General features: G+C 41.6%; 1 protein-coding gene across 2 annotated transcripts in view; it reads right to left on the reverse strand.

The window, feature by feature from the left end:
* Window positions 1-18,367, reverse strand: part of LOC146561921 (uncharacterized) — a 29,640-nt gene that overhangs the window by 8,696 nt on the left and 2,577 nt on the right. For both annotated transcript variants that reach the window (XM_085293366.1, XM_085293365.1), the window contains exons 3-6: window positions 15,251-16,585; window positions 15,072-15,156; window positions 10,963-14,163; window positions 9,588-9,713 (exon numbers count right to left, since the gene is read on the reverse strand). In XM_085293366.1, the coding sequence (XP_085149492.1) occupies window positions 9,588-9,713; window positions 10,963-14,163; window positions 15,072-15,156; window positions 15,251-16,584 (4,746 nt within the window). In that variant the 5' untranslated portion in view covers window position 16,585. The remainder of the gene's footprint in view (window positions 1-9,587; window positions 9,714-10,962; window positions 14,164-15,071; window positions 15,157-15,250; window positions 16,586-18,367) is intronic.

Below are 18,367 nucleotides of genomic sequence, written 5' to 3' on the forward strand. Positions count from 1 at the left end.
TGCATCTGAGAAAGCACTTGGTACTTCAGCATAACCTCTTCTCAAGGACTTACAGCACCAACACTTAACCTTAAAAACTGCATATCTGAGTCCTGAGTGACTCTGATACAGAAGCAAAGATAAAAAATGCACACACTGCCTGGGCAGAGCCAGTAAAATGTTTCACTTCTCTGGTCTACAACGATCATAATCCAGCATGTGAAGCTACAAATATGGAGATTCTGGAGTTTTGATTGTGAAAGCTTCCAGCTACACTTGCTGATATTATGTCATCTTTCAGTTTTACCCTCACATGTTGCTGTACACTGCTATCACTGCAGGCAAATAGGCCTTGTAAAGTTCTGGTGATAAAAATTCCAATCCAATGTGTACATGTGTGCTATTCAACCTAAACACGCCCAGAACACTCCCTCAGCAGATCAGTGCAGAGGACGAACACTGCCTTTGCTGGAACATGTTGTAGTGAGCAGTCTTTACACAGGTACTTATGGCAGGGTGCTCAAAGCAGAGGTTGTAAAGCTGTTTAGAGGCTCATTCATAATCTCTTAGCTTTTATTATTCAGTACAATAGCAGCTTTCAACCAGCCTTGGTAACTGAACTTTAGCTGGAGTCTTTCTGTGTCTTTTTCTGACTTAAATCTCCATCAATCAACAGACAGTGCCAGGTTAGACAGATGTACTGGTTAAACACCCAAAACAAACAATGCCACATATATAAAAAAAAGGAAAAAAAATATCCACTATGGCTGTTAATTACCTTTGCTGAATGAACACTCACAGGTGCAACCTTTGCAGTAATCGTGGAAAAGATGAAGGAAACCGACTGAACTGACAGGTCTAGCAGCTATAGCTCTCAGGAGGAAGGCTTTTCCTTAATAACATTAGCAATAGCCAACTTCCTCTGGACAGGAAGGGTGTGTCAGGGGAAACAACATAACAAAGCCCGGATGAATGGATGGATGAAGGAAAGAAAAGGCTGATCACTAAATATGTCTGACTGACAATCTGCGGAGGAAGGGGCTGGAGCAGGGCCTTGGAAACTTTTTGATAGTGCACCGGCTGCCGATTGCAGCAGTGACTGTTACGTCCTCAGCAGTTAACTGAAAGGCGAGTAGCTGCAGTGCTGTTTCTTGAAAAGGGAAGGGCTCTGTTACCTCATGGTCTGACATCAGGGGCAGAGATCTTTCGATATAGTCATTCTATTTACATAAACAGTGTCTAAGATACAAGCTTGTACCACAATTTGATGCTATCGAGGAATGTGTATGTGTATTTCAGGATGACTATCATTGTCCATCTTATATATGTCAGGGTAATAAAAGCCCTAAAAACACATTCAATCACACTTACAGCACTCACCGCTCCATTCTCATCTGCTTCAATCCCTCTGGCCTTGGTGGAGTGGGAAAATATGCCTGGCGGGCACTCATGTACACCCCAGCAATCAATATCAATATCCTAAAAGATATTCAAAACAACTGCTCCCGTGAGCACTAATCTCATGCCAGCAAATGGGCTTTAGCCGCATGTCAGAAGTTTTACATTACGAGAAACCCTACAAGGAAAACAGAACAGTGCTGTATATATTTTTCATTACACAAGTGTTGCATACAGACGAGGTCTCGCCGTCGTACAAAGCAGTTCGTAAGAACAGAGAGAAGAATGTAAGAAACCTGACTTGGCTTAAGATTTCAGCTCAGAGTGTGCTGAACCTGACTTAGAGGATTACTTTCAGTCTGGGGTTTGTTTTTCTGGTTTGCAAACAGGAAGATTGTTTGAGATCAAATGTGTTTCCCTTCAGCGTGTATACATGCTTACATCTTGTAAATTTCAGAATTTGAGTTTCCTGAATAGGCCTTTGTGTCTGCCTCTTAAAGGGAATCCTCCCGTATATACAAAAAAACAACCAACTTTCTTCCTTTGTGAAAAGTGTACTTGAAGTGTTAATGTACTTTTTTTTTTTAAATATTTCGCCCTTTCAAACTTTATTACTGCTTAAAGGTTGCATTATTACAGGTGTGGCTACTCTGAGTGACAGGTGGGTGCCAACAGATTCAGTTAGCACTGCTAGCTGTCTGCCAAGAGTCACCTGAGATGTTATGAGTCACTGAACTGGTTGTCTCAACCATGTTGGCTTTTTAGAGCTATTTTATTGCAGTCAATAAATAAAAAAATGTTGTTTATGAAGCAGTTAACTGCACCAACAGCCCACACAAGTGATTGAAGCGATTGAAATTCTGGCAGTAATTTCCATGTATCTATTACGGTGCAGTTCTTGCTTGACAGATAAAGGGTTTTAAGGACAGATGTTGTCTTAAAAATCCACTATTCTGATTATAAAAATAAATAAACTGGTCATACTCTATTGGTAACCAGCCTTAGTTAGTGGGTGATAACTCATTAGATGGTCACTTCAGGCTCCTAAACACCTACACGGGAAAGACCATAATGTCTAACATCAAGGCAAAGCAATGGGTGATGTGGTTACATTCAACTCTCCAATTACAGTCTGTGGTGGCCACATTCGTACCACTTTGGTATAAAACATACCATGTTTTCACAAATCACAATTTTAACTCAGAGCAGTTTATATTTACATAAAATCTGTTATAACAGAAATTGCATATCAGAGTACTTAGTCAGGGGATTTGGAAACCGATCATTTTGGGAAGTCATCTGAGATTACAAGTGACTTCTAGCTATGAGATGTCAGAGCAGAACCGTTTGTTTATACTACCACAGCTATTCTGAAAATCATGGAGCACTGATTCAACTCCTTATAATGAGACCTGCAAAGAAATCACTCTCAAAATAGGAGAATGAAAAGTTTAAAAAAAATAAAAAAAATAAAACTTTACTTTCTGATTAACCAGTTGGCCGGTTTTCTGGATGAGTATATCAACAATAAACATTATATTGGTATCATTTCTGCTATTGATTTGAACTGGCAAAAATAAATGAATAGATCAAAACAACAATTACGTATAACTGTAATATGCAGCTCACACCTCAGACAACGGACCAAAAACGGGTCACAAACAGCAGAGACAGCTTGAATAGGGCACGAAACTAAAGCCTTGTGTCTAGATGTGCTAGTGGTAATGGCTTTTTCAACCGTCTTCAGTTTCTCTGTGCTCTGGGAGAAATGTGTAGTTCCAGTTTTCAAATCCACTGCCTCCTCTCATCAATTCAATAGCTTTCAATCATTAGGGATCATTTACTGTCATTTACTGAGTCAGTGGGAGCGGACGCCGGACGCTACTCCCACAGACCACAAAAACAGTTGCTGATGTGTAGAACTAACTTTAGACATGGTAACACAACTAATAGCAACACAGATCTCATGAAAACACCTCTTATCTTTAGGTGCTGTGACTCATGAGGTGTTGGACAGCAGTTGAGCAAACAGGCGTCGACATGAATATAGGAACAACTTCACTGCAAGGCACACGTCCCTCAGGGACTTTTAAATCTGTCCTTCACGCAGACCAGGTTACAAGGGACAGAAATTATGTACAAATAAATAAACAATTATAAAATATAGACATATTTTACAATTTCAGTGTTTATCAGCCCCTTTCTCAGTTCTTGTGTCTAATTATATCACTTGAAGAACAGGTAGCACAACGGATTTGCTAATCAAAGAGAGACAAACACTACGCTGTTCCAAAGAAAACAAGATGGAGATGAGAATAATCCACAAAAATCGACAGATGAGAAGCAGCAGGGCTGTGCATCAGGCAGCATGTGGTTAAGTTCTTCACATGTTTGGCTAGAGACCAAATACTTGATGAAGGAGCAGCAGTTAATACAGTGACATGGACATAGCTATGAAATGACTTGAATGCCACTTGTGCTTTATTTATCACCAACAGATGTAAAAGTAAAACTTATGAGTCACATTAGTGCCTCATCTCTAGATACACCGATTCACTGTTTGCAAAACCATCAGCGATGAAAGTTGGAATCAGTGCTTCCCTGCTATGTTTCTGTACTTAAAGTGTGTGTGTATGTGTGGCGTCTTACAGCAGTGGGGGTGTTGGGTGCCGTGCGTCTGCGTAAGGACAGGCGTTGCTGGCTGCGCAGAGAAAACCTGCGGAAGGACTCCCTGCTGCGGGAGGCCAGGGAGCGCAGGGAGTTGGTTCTCTTGAAGTCCCCAGTATCGTCCTCTCCCCTGCCTCCCCTCTCCGCCGAGGTGGACAAAAAGCTGAGTGCCCCGTGAAGGGAGCGACGCACATTTCCCACCCATCCTGACACCTGAGATTGAGCTACTGACAGCTTGCCCCCGAGATACTCCATCACAACCAACCAACGAGGGGACCTGCTGTGTCTGAACGGAGCCCGTGAGCTAAGCTGGGACTCTTGTTGTTGCAGCAGGAGCAGCAGCAGGGAATCATTAGAGTCTAGTTATGCTGGAGAGGTGGCAGTCCAGGGATGGTGGCCTATGTATTCAGTGACGCATGTTGCAGGGTCAGTACTGCAGCAGTGTATAAGGTGACAGAGAAAATGACAGAGCTCAGCAGGCTTAATGTAATGATGCTGCTGCTTACAGCACTGTAGCACAGATGATGTCTGAATGTTACAGGAGAGAAAATCTACCCAGTTTCTTTACTCAGTGTCCTTTCTGCAGTGCAGTCCCACTTTAGATGTCAGCACTCTTGTTTCAAGGCTCCAGGCTGTCGGCATTAAGTGGATTGTGAAGCTTTCTAATGTCTATTTCGATGCTTACAAGATATGTCTGCTGTGATATTCCTAGCACAACACCCAAGTGGGCATATAAAGGTTAGGAAAGGTCACCACTTAATATAAGTTTTACTGAAACACTGCTACACTGTCTTCCAACAGGTTCTCTAGCTTAAAGAACACAAATCACTACTAAAAATAATCAAGTACAAAAACAATGAGCACTAATGATAAAATCACCTCAATATACTCTGTTTGGCCAAACGTTCACTTATCTCAGTGCTCTGCGAGACCTCTGCCAATTCACCGGGTGAGAGCTTCTCTGTCCTCATGTGAGCCTAAATTATAGCCGACCTGACGCACACTCTCGCAGCTGGCGTTGAGCTTTTTCTCCCGAAACATGGCTCTGATTAAAAGTTGTTAAATCCACCCACCCTTCCAACAAGGCTACATCTTCATACTGCACACAACTATTGTATCTTCCGGCAAAAAGCTGCAAGCAGAAATGGTGCAGGGCAGCTGGTGGCAAAAAGAAAGCTGCTGTAGTCATTCGTATTCCATGAGGAAAACTAGAGGGCAACCAATGCACCGCCGCAAAGAGGAAACTGAAGAGAGAGCTGTGGTAGAGAGGTCAGATCCAGAGAAAGGAATTTTTTTTTCTTCCCTCCCCTCGCCTTTTTCTGCAGGTATGGGCAGGTAGGAGAAAATGCGTCAGCCAAGCTGCTCTCTATAGTGAGTGTTACAGGACTCACCGTCAAGGAGAAACTGGGTGGAGAGAGGGAGTGTGGGACAGAGCCAAAGACAGCGAGACAGAGAGCAAGAGCGAGGCAAAGAGAGGGAATGGGAGGTCCGTGATTCAGAACAGAGGGGGGAGAAGGGAGGGTGATATATGTTCTGCGGTGCTCTGTCGCTCCAGCTTGATTCAGCTGCAGGAAACATAAGTGGAGTGACACAGCCAGGACAGCAAGCATGCAGACAACATGTAGAAGGAAAGAAAAAATAGAGACGAGGTTGAGTGTGTGAGCAGAGAGAGAAAGCTGCAGAGAAAGTAAGGTTTGTGATACAATCAGACAGGAATGAGGACAAGTGTATGTATTACATTAAGAGAAAGCTATCAGTAGATAAATTGGACGGGCACAAAAGAGACGAGACAAAAGACAGGTGTGGCTCCAGGCAAGTGGGATTGCACTGTATGCACATCAACCAGTTTGTCTGCGCAACGTGGCCAAAACCACCAATCACAACAGGCAACTCAGTGTTTGTTTAAATCTCACCCAGAGTCGGAGTCATGCAAACACCACAACAGACAAGGAAAGAATAACACTTCCTGACACATGCTGCTCACTTCAGCCACCTTCTGCCAGTGAACTTGTACCTTAAATAAAGACATAGTGGGCCACTCTGACACACTTCAGAGACTTAACCTGGGAGCAAACTGAGGCAGAGGGGTTCCTAAAATCTGGATCTCTGTCCACATGTGCCCCCTACAGGTAATCTGATTAACAATTCTTTGAAGTGCTCTGCTAAAGATTTCAATAGCATAGAAACTCTCACATACCTTTCCCTTCCAATTTACTGCCACACACGAGTATTTCAACAAAAAAAACCTTTAACCTTCTATCTCCTTTAATACTTTATTAATATTTAGTCCTCACACCTTAATTACCATATCTTCAAAATTACATGTACACCTAAGGAAAATACTCAATACTGAGTACCATTTTCATTTTATCATTAGCTGTAGCCACTACCTGCTACCTAATGATAACAAGTGGCTAATCAAGCTGCTAACCCTTGATTAGCTGCTTGATAACAAGTGGCTAATCAAGTGTGGCTTAAGTAGAAGTACAGCTACTTCTACTAATAGTGTTAAAAATACTCTGGTGAAAGCACCAATTCAACTTTACTTAAGTAAGAGTGAAAAAGTACAAGCTCTGAAATATATTCGGTGTAAAAAGTAGCTCGCTTGTATTGTTTACAAGGCTTCTATGTATTATTTTTCCCTCTATTTATGTTCAAATCACTTTAATGTCGTGAGGACATGCAGTGACTTTCCCCTAAAGTAATGAGCCTGTTTTGAAAGTGTAAGGAGTAGAAAGTCAAAAGTTACGGATTAAAAAGCAAAACGTTGTCAGAAAAATAACAGACAACTTTTTTCAAGTACACATAGAGTCCTAAAAAATTCTACTTAAGTACTGTAACAAAGTATTTGCACTTTGTTATTTTCCACAATGCTAATAGTTAAGTTGTTTAAATATTAATAGTCAATATTCTCTTAATATTTAAGTAAAATTATAATATTTATAGTTTTTATCTATTTCTCCAAGATAAAGTATTACATTAAGTATTTTGGTGATACCAGCAAATTTATAATGAAAAGCACACAGTTTTAATATTTGAAGCTTCCTTGATTGATATTATTCAGACTATTAGTTTTAAAAGAAAGATTTAAAGACAAGGAAGTGATACAATAAAACATGAAACATCTAACAATCAACATATTATTGATGTCTTTTTGACCAAATATTCCTCATCGTAGTACTGAAAACGATCTGCTAGGAAGTGACTCATCTCTTCCCCTCTTCTGACCTCATCGGTCTTTACTCAGCCAGGAACCCAACCAGCAACAACAGGAAGAAGGTGAAATAGGATGCGGCTAATGTACATACAGTCTACTGTATATGATATGAACCAAGAGTTCCTACAGCCCTATACGAGAAGACGCGCACGGCTGATGGAGACACATTCAACATGAGTGGTGCTGTCACTTACCCAGAGGCAGTAAGGAGTGAGACAACATGACCACATGTACAACACAGCTCTCTGCCCGGTGCCCATCTCCGCTCTGCTGCACTCACCAGCCTCAGACCCTCACACTTAAACCAGTGATGTCACCACCCTACTATTACTTCATGTCTCTGAGTCTATGGTGAATACAATTTGAGGAAAGTAGTCATTTCAGATGTCCAGCAACGCCCACATATTTGGCTTTAAACACTATCTGTGATATTTTACATATGCTAAACATCTTAACTAGATTTAAGAATCTGCCTATGGGTTTTTTTTATCATTACTAAATACTTTTTTTTTTTTAAGTCATGCTCCTGCATGTAAGCCTTAGTATTTGTGTTAATGATGCTCTGCTCATATTCTGATGCTGAATGTTGACATGTTGAATTCTTGCTACCTTGAATAAAATATCACTACTGAGTAGAAATATTGAATTTATTAACAAACAGAAAAAATGATCCAGAACTGAGCAATTGTGTAATTTTATCATTATCATTTCTTACTTTTGAGTAAGAAGAAAATGACAGAGCTTTTGATTTGATGCCGTTTTGTCTAAAGTGAAATTAAACTGGATGACAGTGAGTTTTAGAGCCAATAATGATGAATACATTGTTAGCTGGAGCCTTATTCCAGTGTAATATTCCGTTTTATTACTTTTGGAAAGCTTTATTTTTACACCAATTCACTGACAAAATGAGCAGCGACAGATGGCAAATATTCTCATTATTAGTTAGAAATCTGTATTAACACAAGCAGCAGGTTTGTGTAGTGTCTGTGGCCTACTGACAGAGACAAATGCATTCAGACTGTACGATTTTTTAGAACTATTTTTAACAATTTAAAAATCTAATCTAATTCAGCGGTTCTTCTACTATGTGTAAAGTTGTCTGAGCTAAAATGTAAATCTGTGCACTTTTTTATTTACATAGGGTCATTTGAAAAGCTTTTTTTTCAAACAAGCACTGGAAATGGCAACAAGGAGTAATTCAGATACCCAGAACACTTGACTCTTGCAAACTAAAACACAACCACTAGATGGTGGTAATGACCTTGACCTTTGTGGTGACTTAATCTGATCTCCCTGTGTAATGTTAAGGCACAACAGACTGTACTTCAACCTGAGCCTACAATTACAGTGTCAGTGACAAAGCGCAACCTGAACCCAACCCTGTATCGTTAATAAACACTGTCCACCCTTAAATGTAATAATAATATGAGTGTGCATGTAATTTGTAGAGTCGATAACATGCAGACACATTTGTTTACATGTTTAAAAATATAAAACCAGAATAACCACCTTGAAGTTGCTTCCACCAACCAGTCAAGCAGCAGCTTACATTGATGTCTGTCCACATTTCACCGCCAATCTTTTGAAATCAAAACATTTTGTCTTACTAGACATTTTTGTTAAATTTAGCATACAAATTAGGCAAAATTTCTAGAGTTATGGCCAAAAAGGTGTTTTATGAGGTCAAAGAGACCTTTGATCACCAAAAATCCCAATAAGTGCATCCCTGAAACTAAAAAAAATCTTTTGTTTTTGAACAAATCCCATCAAGTCTTCCAAGAAATATCAACTACATATACAGACAGCATTATCACTCCCAGCAAAAGCTATTCCATTCACAGTGGTATAAAAACAGAGGTGAACTACAAGTTTATAACCAAATATAACTTCTAACCAATCAAAATCAAGTAGCAAGGTTACACAAATACCTGCAGAACACATAATCATTACATGCCATTTCACTTCACAGGTTTCTCTGAGCCCTGCTGTCAGGTTTCTGATAAATCAGCAGTGAAAATCTTTACTTAATCATTTGCCTGATCCAAACCTGACGTACAGGCCTGAGAAGGTGTTTGAGCACCACTTCCCTAGAATGTAATGTGGGATGGGCAGAGGTGAGTCTAGGACGTCCATGCTTTCAACATTAGTCACTAGCTCTTTACTATGTGAGGCCAGCAGCATTTTCATGTCAAGTGAGCAAGCTGCATTCCAATACAGTCTTCAGTGCATGAGGCACCGCATACTACGCTCTCTGTTTCCACAGAGCTGAGTGAAAACAGTCATTTGTAATAAAATGGTGCAGAAAATGAGCAGCAGCCTGACTCACCCTGCTCTGCAGGTCCTGCTCTCTGTGGGCGCTGCGACTCCTCATCCTGGAAGGGCTTCCATCCACGGCACTACCTGCAGGAACCGATCGTCGTGACACACTCCGAGACCGCAATCTGTTCAACTCCTGAGCAGCATAGAGGACCCAAAGTGAACACCGCGATCCAACTGCATCACCTCATAACAGTAAAAAGCTGCTCATTGTCATGCTGGAAGCTGGACAGAATAAAGTGAACTTCAGTCCACTCACGTTTAAACACTGCTTAGGTGTCAGTTTGTTACTTTCTTGTGAAGTGTGACTGTAATTTGGCCACGTTTTTGTAAGGAGTGTGGCTAACTGGAACTAACAACAAATTGATTTTTGTTTCTAAAACCAAAACATGTTATGGTTTATAATGTAATAATTAGCATGCATGGCCATGTCTACATCATTATGATCTAGACATGGCCTGAGGAATCAGCTTTTTTGCTTTAACCCATTCTTGTGAACACAGTATCTCAGGAGCACCTAAAATATGGGACTCAAGAAATGCAAGTGATAATAATTCAGTGGTGAAAGGTTAAATGTTGCCCCCACAGTCACAAATACCTTTTGTCACAAACACCTAATGCGTTTAACTTTAATTACTTCAAAGTCTTCACTACATGTATTATACGAGTCTGAACAGACACAGATACACTGCAATCTAACTGGATGCAAGAGGCATCTTACTACATTATAGTTGTAAATACTTTATATCAAATCTAAGTACTCCTTAGATATCTTGCAGACATGAGGATAATACTAAGGAATCATGAAAGAGAAGCAGCAGTGCTGAATCAATATTCCTTTTTTCACTTGAATTTCATTTGCATTTTTCTTGATGGTGACACAGCCTGTTGTAGTTATTAAGAAGCAAGAATTAGACTAATTTAGCCACTACGTCACTTAGCTCGACTACAATATGGCAACTCAGCTGGAGCCTCTTTTCTCCAACCAATTTAATCAGGGAATGATGGCACACAAATTAATGCACGCTAAAAATAAAACAATATTAAAAAGAATTTTGCGTATGCTTTTGCTTTCGGAACTTGGTGAGCTTTTAAAATGACAGGGTGAAGAATATATGATACCACCTACATCATGAGAAGCTATATTTATGTTTTAGATGGTTTGTACGTCTACAAGAACAGATTGTTCTGTAAGATATCACAAAATGACCTGTATTTTCACAAGACTGCATGTCTCTGTGTGATAATCTGACTCCATCTGCACTGACAAACTAAGAAAATGACAACCTGATTTCTACAATAATCACAAAATAAAGTGTGGTAGAAAGGGGGGCGGGTAGTTCATTGGCACCTCTGGAACTGATCAATTGATTTATGTCACTCACCTTGGACCCCTGTGATCTCCTCTGGCCCTGTGCTTCTCCCCTGATCTTCTGTGGCTGTAGCTCTCTGGGCAACCAGATCTGCTCTGCAGGAGTGATGGTGGGGAGTCCACCTGGGGAGTTCACACTTTTAACCTCTGAACCAGGAAAAGGGCCCAAAGGGGGTGGCTCATCCAGGAAAGCAGACCAAGGCCTTTGTTGAGTTGGGATGCGTTCCCCATGATCGAGAAGGAGCTGTTCTGGACTGTGTTTGTTGGCGTGTTTTCTAGATTCAGCCTTAGGCTGGTCCACAGACATCTCAACTGACCGCAGCTCCCAGGGGTCCTGAGGAGGCGTCGTCCATACTGGGTTTGAGAAACCTACTGAAGTCTGTGATGGTATCTTCCAGCTAACGTCACTTTCAGATGTAGGCTGTAATTTACCCCCAAAGTCAGCATTTAGTCCCTGCATTCCCAATGAAGGAAACAAGTCATTATTAGAGGAGAGCTGAGCTTGAGATGTAAAGGAGTCTATGTCAAGAATGTTAGGCTTGTAAGGCTCCTTCCAGCGGGTTGCAGCATCGCTGCGCTGAGAAGTAGACTTAGACACTGGTTCATTTCTGAGCACAGAGTCCAGATCAAGAATTTTGGGTTTCAGACGTGATGGCTCCAAGTTTAGCCTCTCTTGCTCCTCTTTTTTCTGCTTCTCTTTTAGTCGCTGTCTCTCTGCTTCTTGTTGCTTGGCTATGACTCGCATCCGTTCTGCTTCCTCCCTTTCCATCTTTTCCCTCAGTCTGTGTTTCTCAAACTCCGCAATTTGTTGTTTTTCCCTCGCTGCCTGCTTTTGCTTTTCAAATTCCAGGAGCTGTAATCTCTCAAGCTCTTTAAGTCTCTCTACATCCTCCTTCCTCTTCCTTTCCTTCTCCAGTTCCTGTTGTCTCAGCTTCTGGGTTTCTAATTCCTGTCTCTCAATGTCTAGTTGCCTCTGTTTCTCAAGCTCCTGAAATTGTTGTCTTTCCCTCGCTGCCTGCTTTTGCTTTTCAAATTCCAAGAGCTGTAATCTCTCAAGCTCTTTAAGTCTCTCTACATCCTCCTTCCTCTTCCTTTCCTTCTCCAGTTCCTGTTGTCTCAGCTTCTGGTTTTCTAATTTCTGTCGCTCAATGTCTAGTTGCCTCAGTTTTTCAAGCTCCTGAAGTTGTTGTCTCTCCCTCTCTGCCTGTTTTTGTTTTTCAAATTCCAGGAGCTGTAATCTTTCCAGCTCTTTAAGTCTCTCTACATCCTCCTTCCTTTCCTTCTCCAGTTCCTGTTGTCTCAGCTTCTGGTTTTCTAATTTCTGTCGCTCAATGTCTAGTTGCCTCAGTTTTTCGAGCTCCTGAAGTTGTTGTCTCTCCCTCTCTGCCTGTTTTTGTTTTTCAAACTCCAAGAGCTGTAATCTTTCCAGCTCTTTGAGTCTCTCTACATCCTCCTTCCTCTTCCTTTCCTTCTCCAGTTCCTGTTGCTCATTGTCTAGCTGTCTCTGTATCTCCCTTTCTAAATCTTGTTGTCGCCGTTTCTCCAGCTCCCTCTGTATCTCTTTCTGACGCTCCTTCTCCATCTCCTTTTCTCTTTCCCGCTCTTTTTCAAGCTCTTTTATTCTTAACATTTCTTGCTCTAATGCGATCTGTCTCATCTTGTCTGCCTCTTCTTTTTCCTTTTTTTCTTTTAGCTGCTGCATTTCCTTTTCTTTCTGCTTCTGTCTTTGAAGCTCTAAGAGCTGCAGTCGCTCTAACTGTTTTAGCCGCTCTTCCTCCTTTTGTTTTTGCTGTTCCTTTTCACGCTGTCTCTCCTTTTGTCTCTCTAGTTCTTGCCTTTTTTCTTTCTCAAGTTTCCTTTGCTTCTCTCTTTCAAGTCTCTGTTTCTCCTCTAATTCTTGTGCTTTCTCAAGCGCAATCTGTTTCTGCCTTTCCAGGACACGTTGTTTCTCCTCAAATTCTTGTTTCTCCTTTTCAAATGACTTACGTCTTTGCCTTTCAAATTCTCTTTGCATCTCCCACTCTTTCATTCGTGTAAATTCTAAATGTGCTTGTTTCTCCATTTCCAGCTGTGTCTGTTTTTCACCTTCAATTTCTTTTATCTTAGTCCTGTGCCTTTCTTTCTCCTTCCTTTGCTCCCTTTTCTTTTCAGCTTCTAGCCTTTCCTCTTTACTCTGTCCATCTGAGGCTAAACTGCTCTCCCTGGGTGACTTGTGGCTTCTTATCATCAAATCTTTAACTTGCTCTTGCGATGGAGTTGTTTTTCCAAAAGGATCATCGTTTAAAGACGGGCTCCCCCTTACTGGAAGACTCTTCCCTTGAGGGCCACTAAGGAGAGAAATCCCTAAGAAGTCATCAAAGGGGCTAGTCATGTCCCCAGTGTTTGTCCCTGCACCCCCAAGAGAAACTGGCTCCTGTATTTGTCCGGTTAAAGCAAAGTAGGTTGCCTTGGGTTTTGCCATTTCGTCTGCCTGCAGCATCTTCAAGCGTTTAGGTGCTGCAGACACTTCTTCCTGTTCTGCCACTCTTTGTCTCTCCTTGTCTTTATCTAAAGCCACTTGTCCTTCCCTTTGTGATTCCTTTAGCATCCCTGTCTCCATATCTACGTCTTGGTCGAGACCTGTAGTGGTCCACTTCTGTAAGGCTCCTATCCTCAGATATCGTGGCTGTGTTTGAGGCATCAAAGGTGCCAAAGGTGGCTGTTCTTGTGCAGGACTGGTCCATTCTGGAAGAGGCCTGCTCCCTTCTGAGCGTCTGGAACGGAGGGTCATGGCTTTATCCTCCCACTGAGCTGATGGGACGCTCACACTCACTGCCCGACTCTTTTCGACAGCCTGCACTGTGTCAAAGGCATGTAATACGGGTTGAAAACATGATGGCGATAAAGGCTGGCTGTAGTTAGCGGTGACTGAAGCCCCGTTATATTCAGTAACTGTTCTATCGAATGGAGACGTGCTGCTGAGCAAATCCTTGGCCGTGTCAACAGATGAGCCATCATCCATCAACACCACGCTGTGCCTCTCCACGACATTATCAAACAAGGATGCTCGCACTGTTTGGACTCCACTGCCTGCACCAATTTCCTTGGAAACAGCAACAAACGTCTGTCCTGCTTCAGGCCCTTCAGGCGTGGAGACCTTTTTGAGCTGCTCTTGGGAATCTTTTAAATCCAAAAATGTCTTCTGGTCACTGGGAGTGATAGCTGATTCTTCAGCCTGGGAAAATTAAGAGATATACTGAGAATTCTTAAGTTCATGCTCACAACTTACTGCCTAGTTATGGAACTGATAAGCTATTACAGAATTTCTTTCAGCTGGAATCTTCTGAAGGAACTAAAAGCTTTTTTAAAAAGTTATGAATTTAGGTACCATTTATTGCTATAAAACCATAAGCCAGAATAAATGGGACTTGGCAATGGAACATTCAACAGTACAGCACACAGAGGAGTTCAAGAGAACAATTGGCAGGGCACAAACAGCATCCTCTTCTACGTAGGGCTCATTGGGTGTGGTGCAGAGGTGGTAATCAAAGTCTCTCAGCATTGACCTTTCCTATTTGATCTCTTCTTTGTGTGTTTCATAACTGGCAGTCACTGGGGATGTTTAATGTATCAGCAGTATTAGGTTTCACAGCTTTGCATGTCTATGGCAGCAATTCATTTTACTGTAATGTCCTATTTCTTTGAAAGAAATTTCCTCATGAATGCAGAGGCGCTTTGGTCCACTGGAAATGCAAGTGCTTTTCAACAGGTAAATAAAGATGAATTTCCCAGTCGTGTATACAGTTATAGAGTACCTATAGCTCTAAAGCGTGAGTTGAATTTGTGTCTCCCTACTTCACTTCTAGTTTAAACTGCGTCAGAGGCTTCACCTCTATTTGCACACTGCTCATTCTCCTGTGCTTCTTTTGTATTTTCCGTCTTTATGTTATATTGCATGGGTTTCAATCAAACAGGAAATGGTAACAAACACACTAAAATCAAACTCTGCTGAGCAACACCATATGAAAAACTTTCCAAGCACCACACGGTGACACAGTTTCTCATTGTTACCCTCATTTGCCTGTTAAACACAGACCGAGCCCAACAGAAACCAGTTCCTACAAAGCTCACGCCCTCTCTTACCCTCTTCTGAGGATCTTTGCTGATGTAATGACGGTCCTCTGCCTCAGTGAGGGAAACAGGGTCAGGTGACCTCTCGGCTGAAAACCTATTGAACATACATCACACAAGACAAAAGCCATGCATGACAGTGGAACACAGAACAAAAAGCAAAGCACATGGACAGTATGAGCAGCTCTTACCTTTTGGTTAGGTCAAGGGGCAAGGGACGGGGCTTCAGTGCTGGTTTAAGGACAGGGCTCTGAGTCGGTGTTGTATCCTCTGTCAGCTGCTTGATGAGCTGTTTAACACCAACTGCTGGTTCACCTTCAGGGGTTGGCTGCAATGGAGAACGAAGATCTGAACCATGGCCGTTGGCAGCTACCCCAGGAGAAGACGGCAAATCGAGCAAAAGACTTATTCGCGACTTGACGCTAACCCTGCGCTTGTCTTCATCGGTCTCTTTTGCAGCCATTTCTTCTTTGTTTTTGTTGCTTTGGTCTGAGAGGATAGGATTACAGACATCATCAGTACTTTGTGGTGTGGTACTCGTAAAGGTTTTATCTTCCTCTTTGCTTTGTGGTAGTGCTTTTCCCTCTGGAGTGTTGTCTACTGTATTTCCTTCAGGAAATTTCCGGTGCAGTGAAAGACCAATAGACCCAAATTTGGAAGTGAGATCAGCTGAAAGGGGTCGTCTCCCAGCCGAGCGAGGAGCAGGAACCGGGGTCTCCGTCTTCGTTGTACTGCCGGGGAAAATGGCTGATACAGGTCTGGGCTTGGAGCCTCTAGGATGTGGTCGCAGAGGCACAGATGTTTCAGGCTGAGCCTTTTCTTTTCCTTCATTTTCTTCCCCTGCATCAAGAAGAAAGCCCATGGACTTTGCTCTAGTAAGGGAGGTTCCAACTTTACCTTGTGCATTGTGGCCTTTTTCGTCTTCTTTTTTAGTGGTTCCAGACCACTCTGCTGCTGGTAGTTTTTTAAAGCTCTTTGAGTAGGCCAAGCTTGATGTTGAGGGTTTCTGCCTCTGTGCTGGCACAGGAGGAGGGGTGGGTCTGCTAGGGCCTCCAGTGTCATGTGGAGGAGCTGGTTTAAATGGCTGGGCTACTAGCTTTGTTGTCTGTCCAGTGTTCAACTTAGTGGGTGATCGAAAGGAGGTAGAGGCAGGACGGTTGGGGTTGGTTAAAAGTGGTCTGGGTTTGCTGCTGGAAACCGGCTGCTGTGGTTTTGGATTGCTTGGAAGCTCTGGTTTGTATCCAGCAAGGCGAGTGGACTCAGGTCTGGGTTTAGTTTGAGGCTTTGGGGCAAGTATGGGCTTAATTGTAGGATTTTTCTCCACAGAAAAAGGTTTGGGAGTAAGTCGCGGCTTGGCGCTTGGGGCAGGCTTGTTTGGTTCAGCTGCGATGAGCTGCGGCTGATTGGCAGACGGGATGTCAATGAGGCTCTTATTGCTGGAGTCTGTCAGGGGAGTCAGGTGATGTCGTCCTCCTGCCACTGTCCTTCCTACCTCCGTAGTCTGAACCTCCACCTGAGCAGCCATCCTGTTGAACAACACCTTTTGTTAAGCATAAAGATAAAATACCCCATCAGAGAGAAAATAAAAAATAATATTACTTACTGAGATCCTCAACAAAAAAGTACCTGCACAAAATCTAAAAATGTAAGGATTTAAACAATCCCCTAATCTAGCCGTTACTATAAACTTGGGAGTGCCTGATATTCCATCACAAGTTTATTGTTCAAAAGTCTTGAGCCATCTTTATTTAAAATTTTCTATGAAAACAATTGAAGTCATTTATTGAAATGTAAAAAAAACAACAACAAAAAAAAAAAAAACACAGGCAGAAGTCTCTCAAGCTTTCTTGTAATTTCTTATAAATCTTCAGAAACAGTTCTCCAGGTTTCTTGAAGGACATTCAAAGCTCGTCTTTGGATTTTGGCTGCATTTTGTTCTGTTCTCTATCGAGAGGATTTGACACTGCTTCAATAATGTTGAAGTCTGGGCTCTGGGGAGGCCAATGCATGACTGATAGAAAAACCCAAAGTAGAACACTATCCATGTAAGGTGTAAGCGCAGAAGCGGTGTGTTTGGGATCACTATCATGCTGAAAATCAGGTTTGTTGTCAAGTTGTCTGACATGTGAAGACACAAAACTGGTTCATATGAGTTACAGGCAGCTTTTGTTACTCTTAAATGATTCATAGGTCAGTGCTGATGCAAAAAAAAAAAAAAAAAAATTGAGGAAATCATTCTTTGGAAAATACAAAGCACTAGACTGAAAATTAGTGAAAAAGCAGCCAAAGTCCAAAGAAGAACTTTGAAATACCTTCAACAAAAACTACTGCTTTAAAAAAAATAAAAAAATAAAGTCTAACTCATTGCAAGCAAAATCTAAAGAACTGATGAGTGGCTCAAGACTTTTGCACAGTAATGTATATTATTTTGCCAAAGGTTATTGATTGTTAGGTTAAAGCAGGACATATTTAGTGCTAAAAAAGAGCGGACACCAATAAAAGGTGAGTGTTTGTCTTGTACATTTACACGACACAGGTCATTTAATAATGGCTTAGCACACAGCAGCACAGGTGGGACTAATAACATCAACTTTGATTATGATGCATTGAACATTCACGCTTCCATGAGCCCAAAAGCAGTATCACTGTGCCTGTGCTTTTTCTGCAGTGACATATGAAAATGCCTGATGTGAAAAAAGCAGCAGCCGTGTCAGAGAAAAGTTACAACATATTTCCAATGGCTATTTAAATGTATTTTATTGTATTTTAAGACACATTAAACATTAGTTTATCTACTTAATGTTTTGATTTAAATGTTTTAATGTTACTTGTACTTAAAACCTGTAACCTGCACAATTGTTGCCTTTGTTTGACCTGTTGGTCGACTCTAACAACTGACATTAACGTTATCTCCTTGGCTGTCGTTATCAGTGCAATCAAACTAGCTTGTAAAATGTGTTGAGATACTGGTGTAGTGGTGATCAGGACTGCATACTTTTCATGTGGCAACTGACACAAGGAGGAACCGGACAACTGTACAATGTCATTGTTTTTTGCTTCAGGTTTTAACACACGCACATCATTCTTAGGCAGTAAATGGGAGATTCCAGTGCAAACTCACACCAGACCACCATCCATCAAACATTCAGCTCCACCCCTAATGAACTTCTGCATGTCTATTTTGAAATGCTTATTCAGTCAAAAGGAGGTTTAGTGATAAATATGAGATGACTAAAGATCGACTTACTAATCTCTGACACAATATGCTGGTAAACAGCTTTATCTGTTGTTATAAAGCAATAATGAAG

This window comes from Mchenga conophoros, linkage group LG12, assembly GCF_057382185.1.
Source record: "Mchenga conophoros isolate Kocher_MC1m ecotype Shallow Benthic linkage group LG12, M_conophoros_male_GT1.1, whole genome shotgun sequence".
In the NCBI taxonomy this organism is placed as follows: Eukaryota; Metazoa; Chordata; class Actinopteri; order Cichliformes; family Cichlidae; genus Mchenga; species Mchenga conophoros.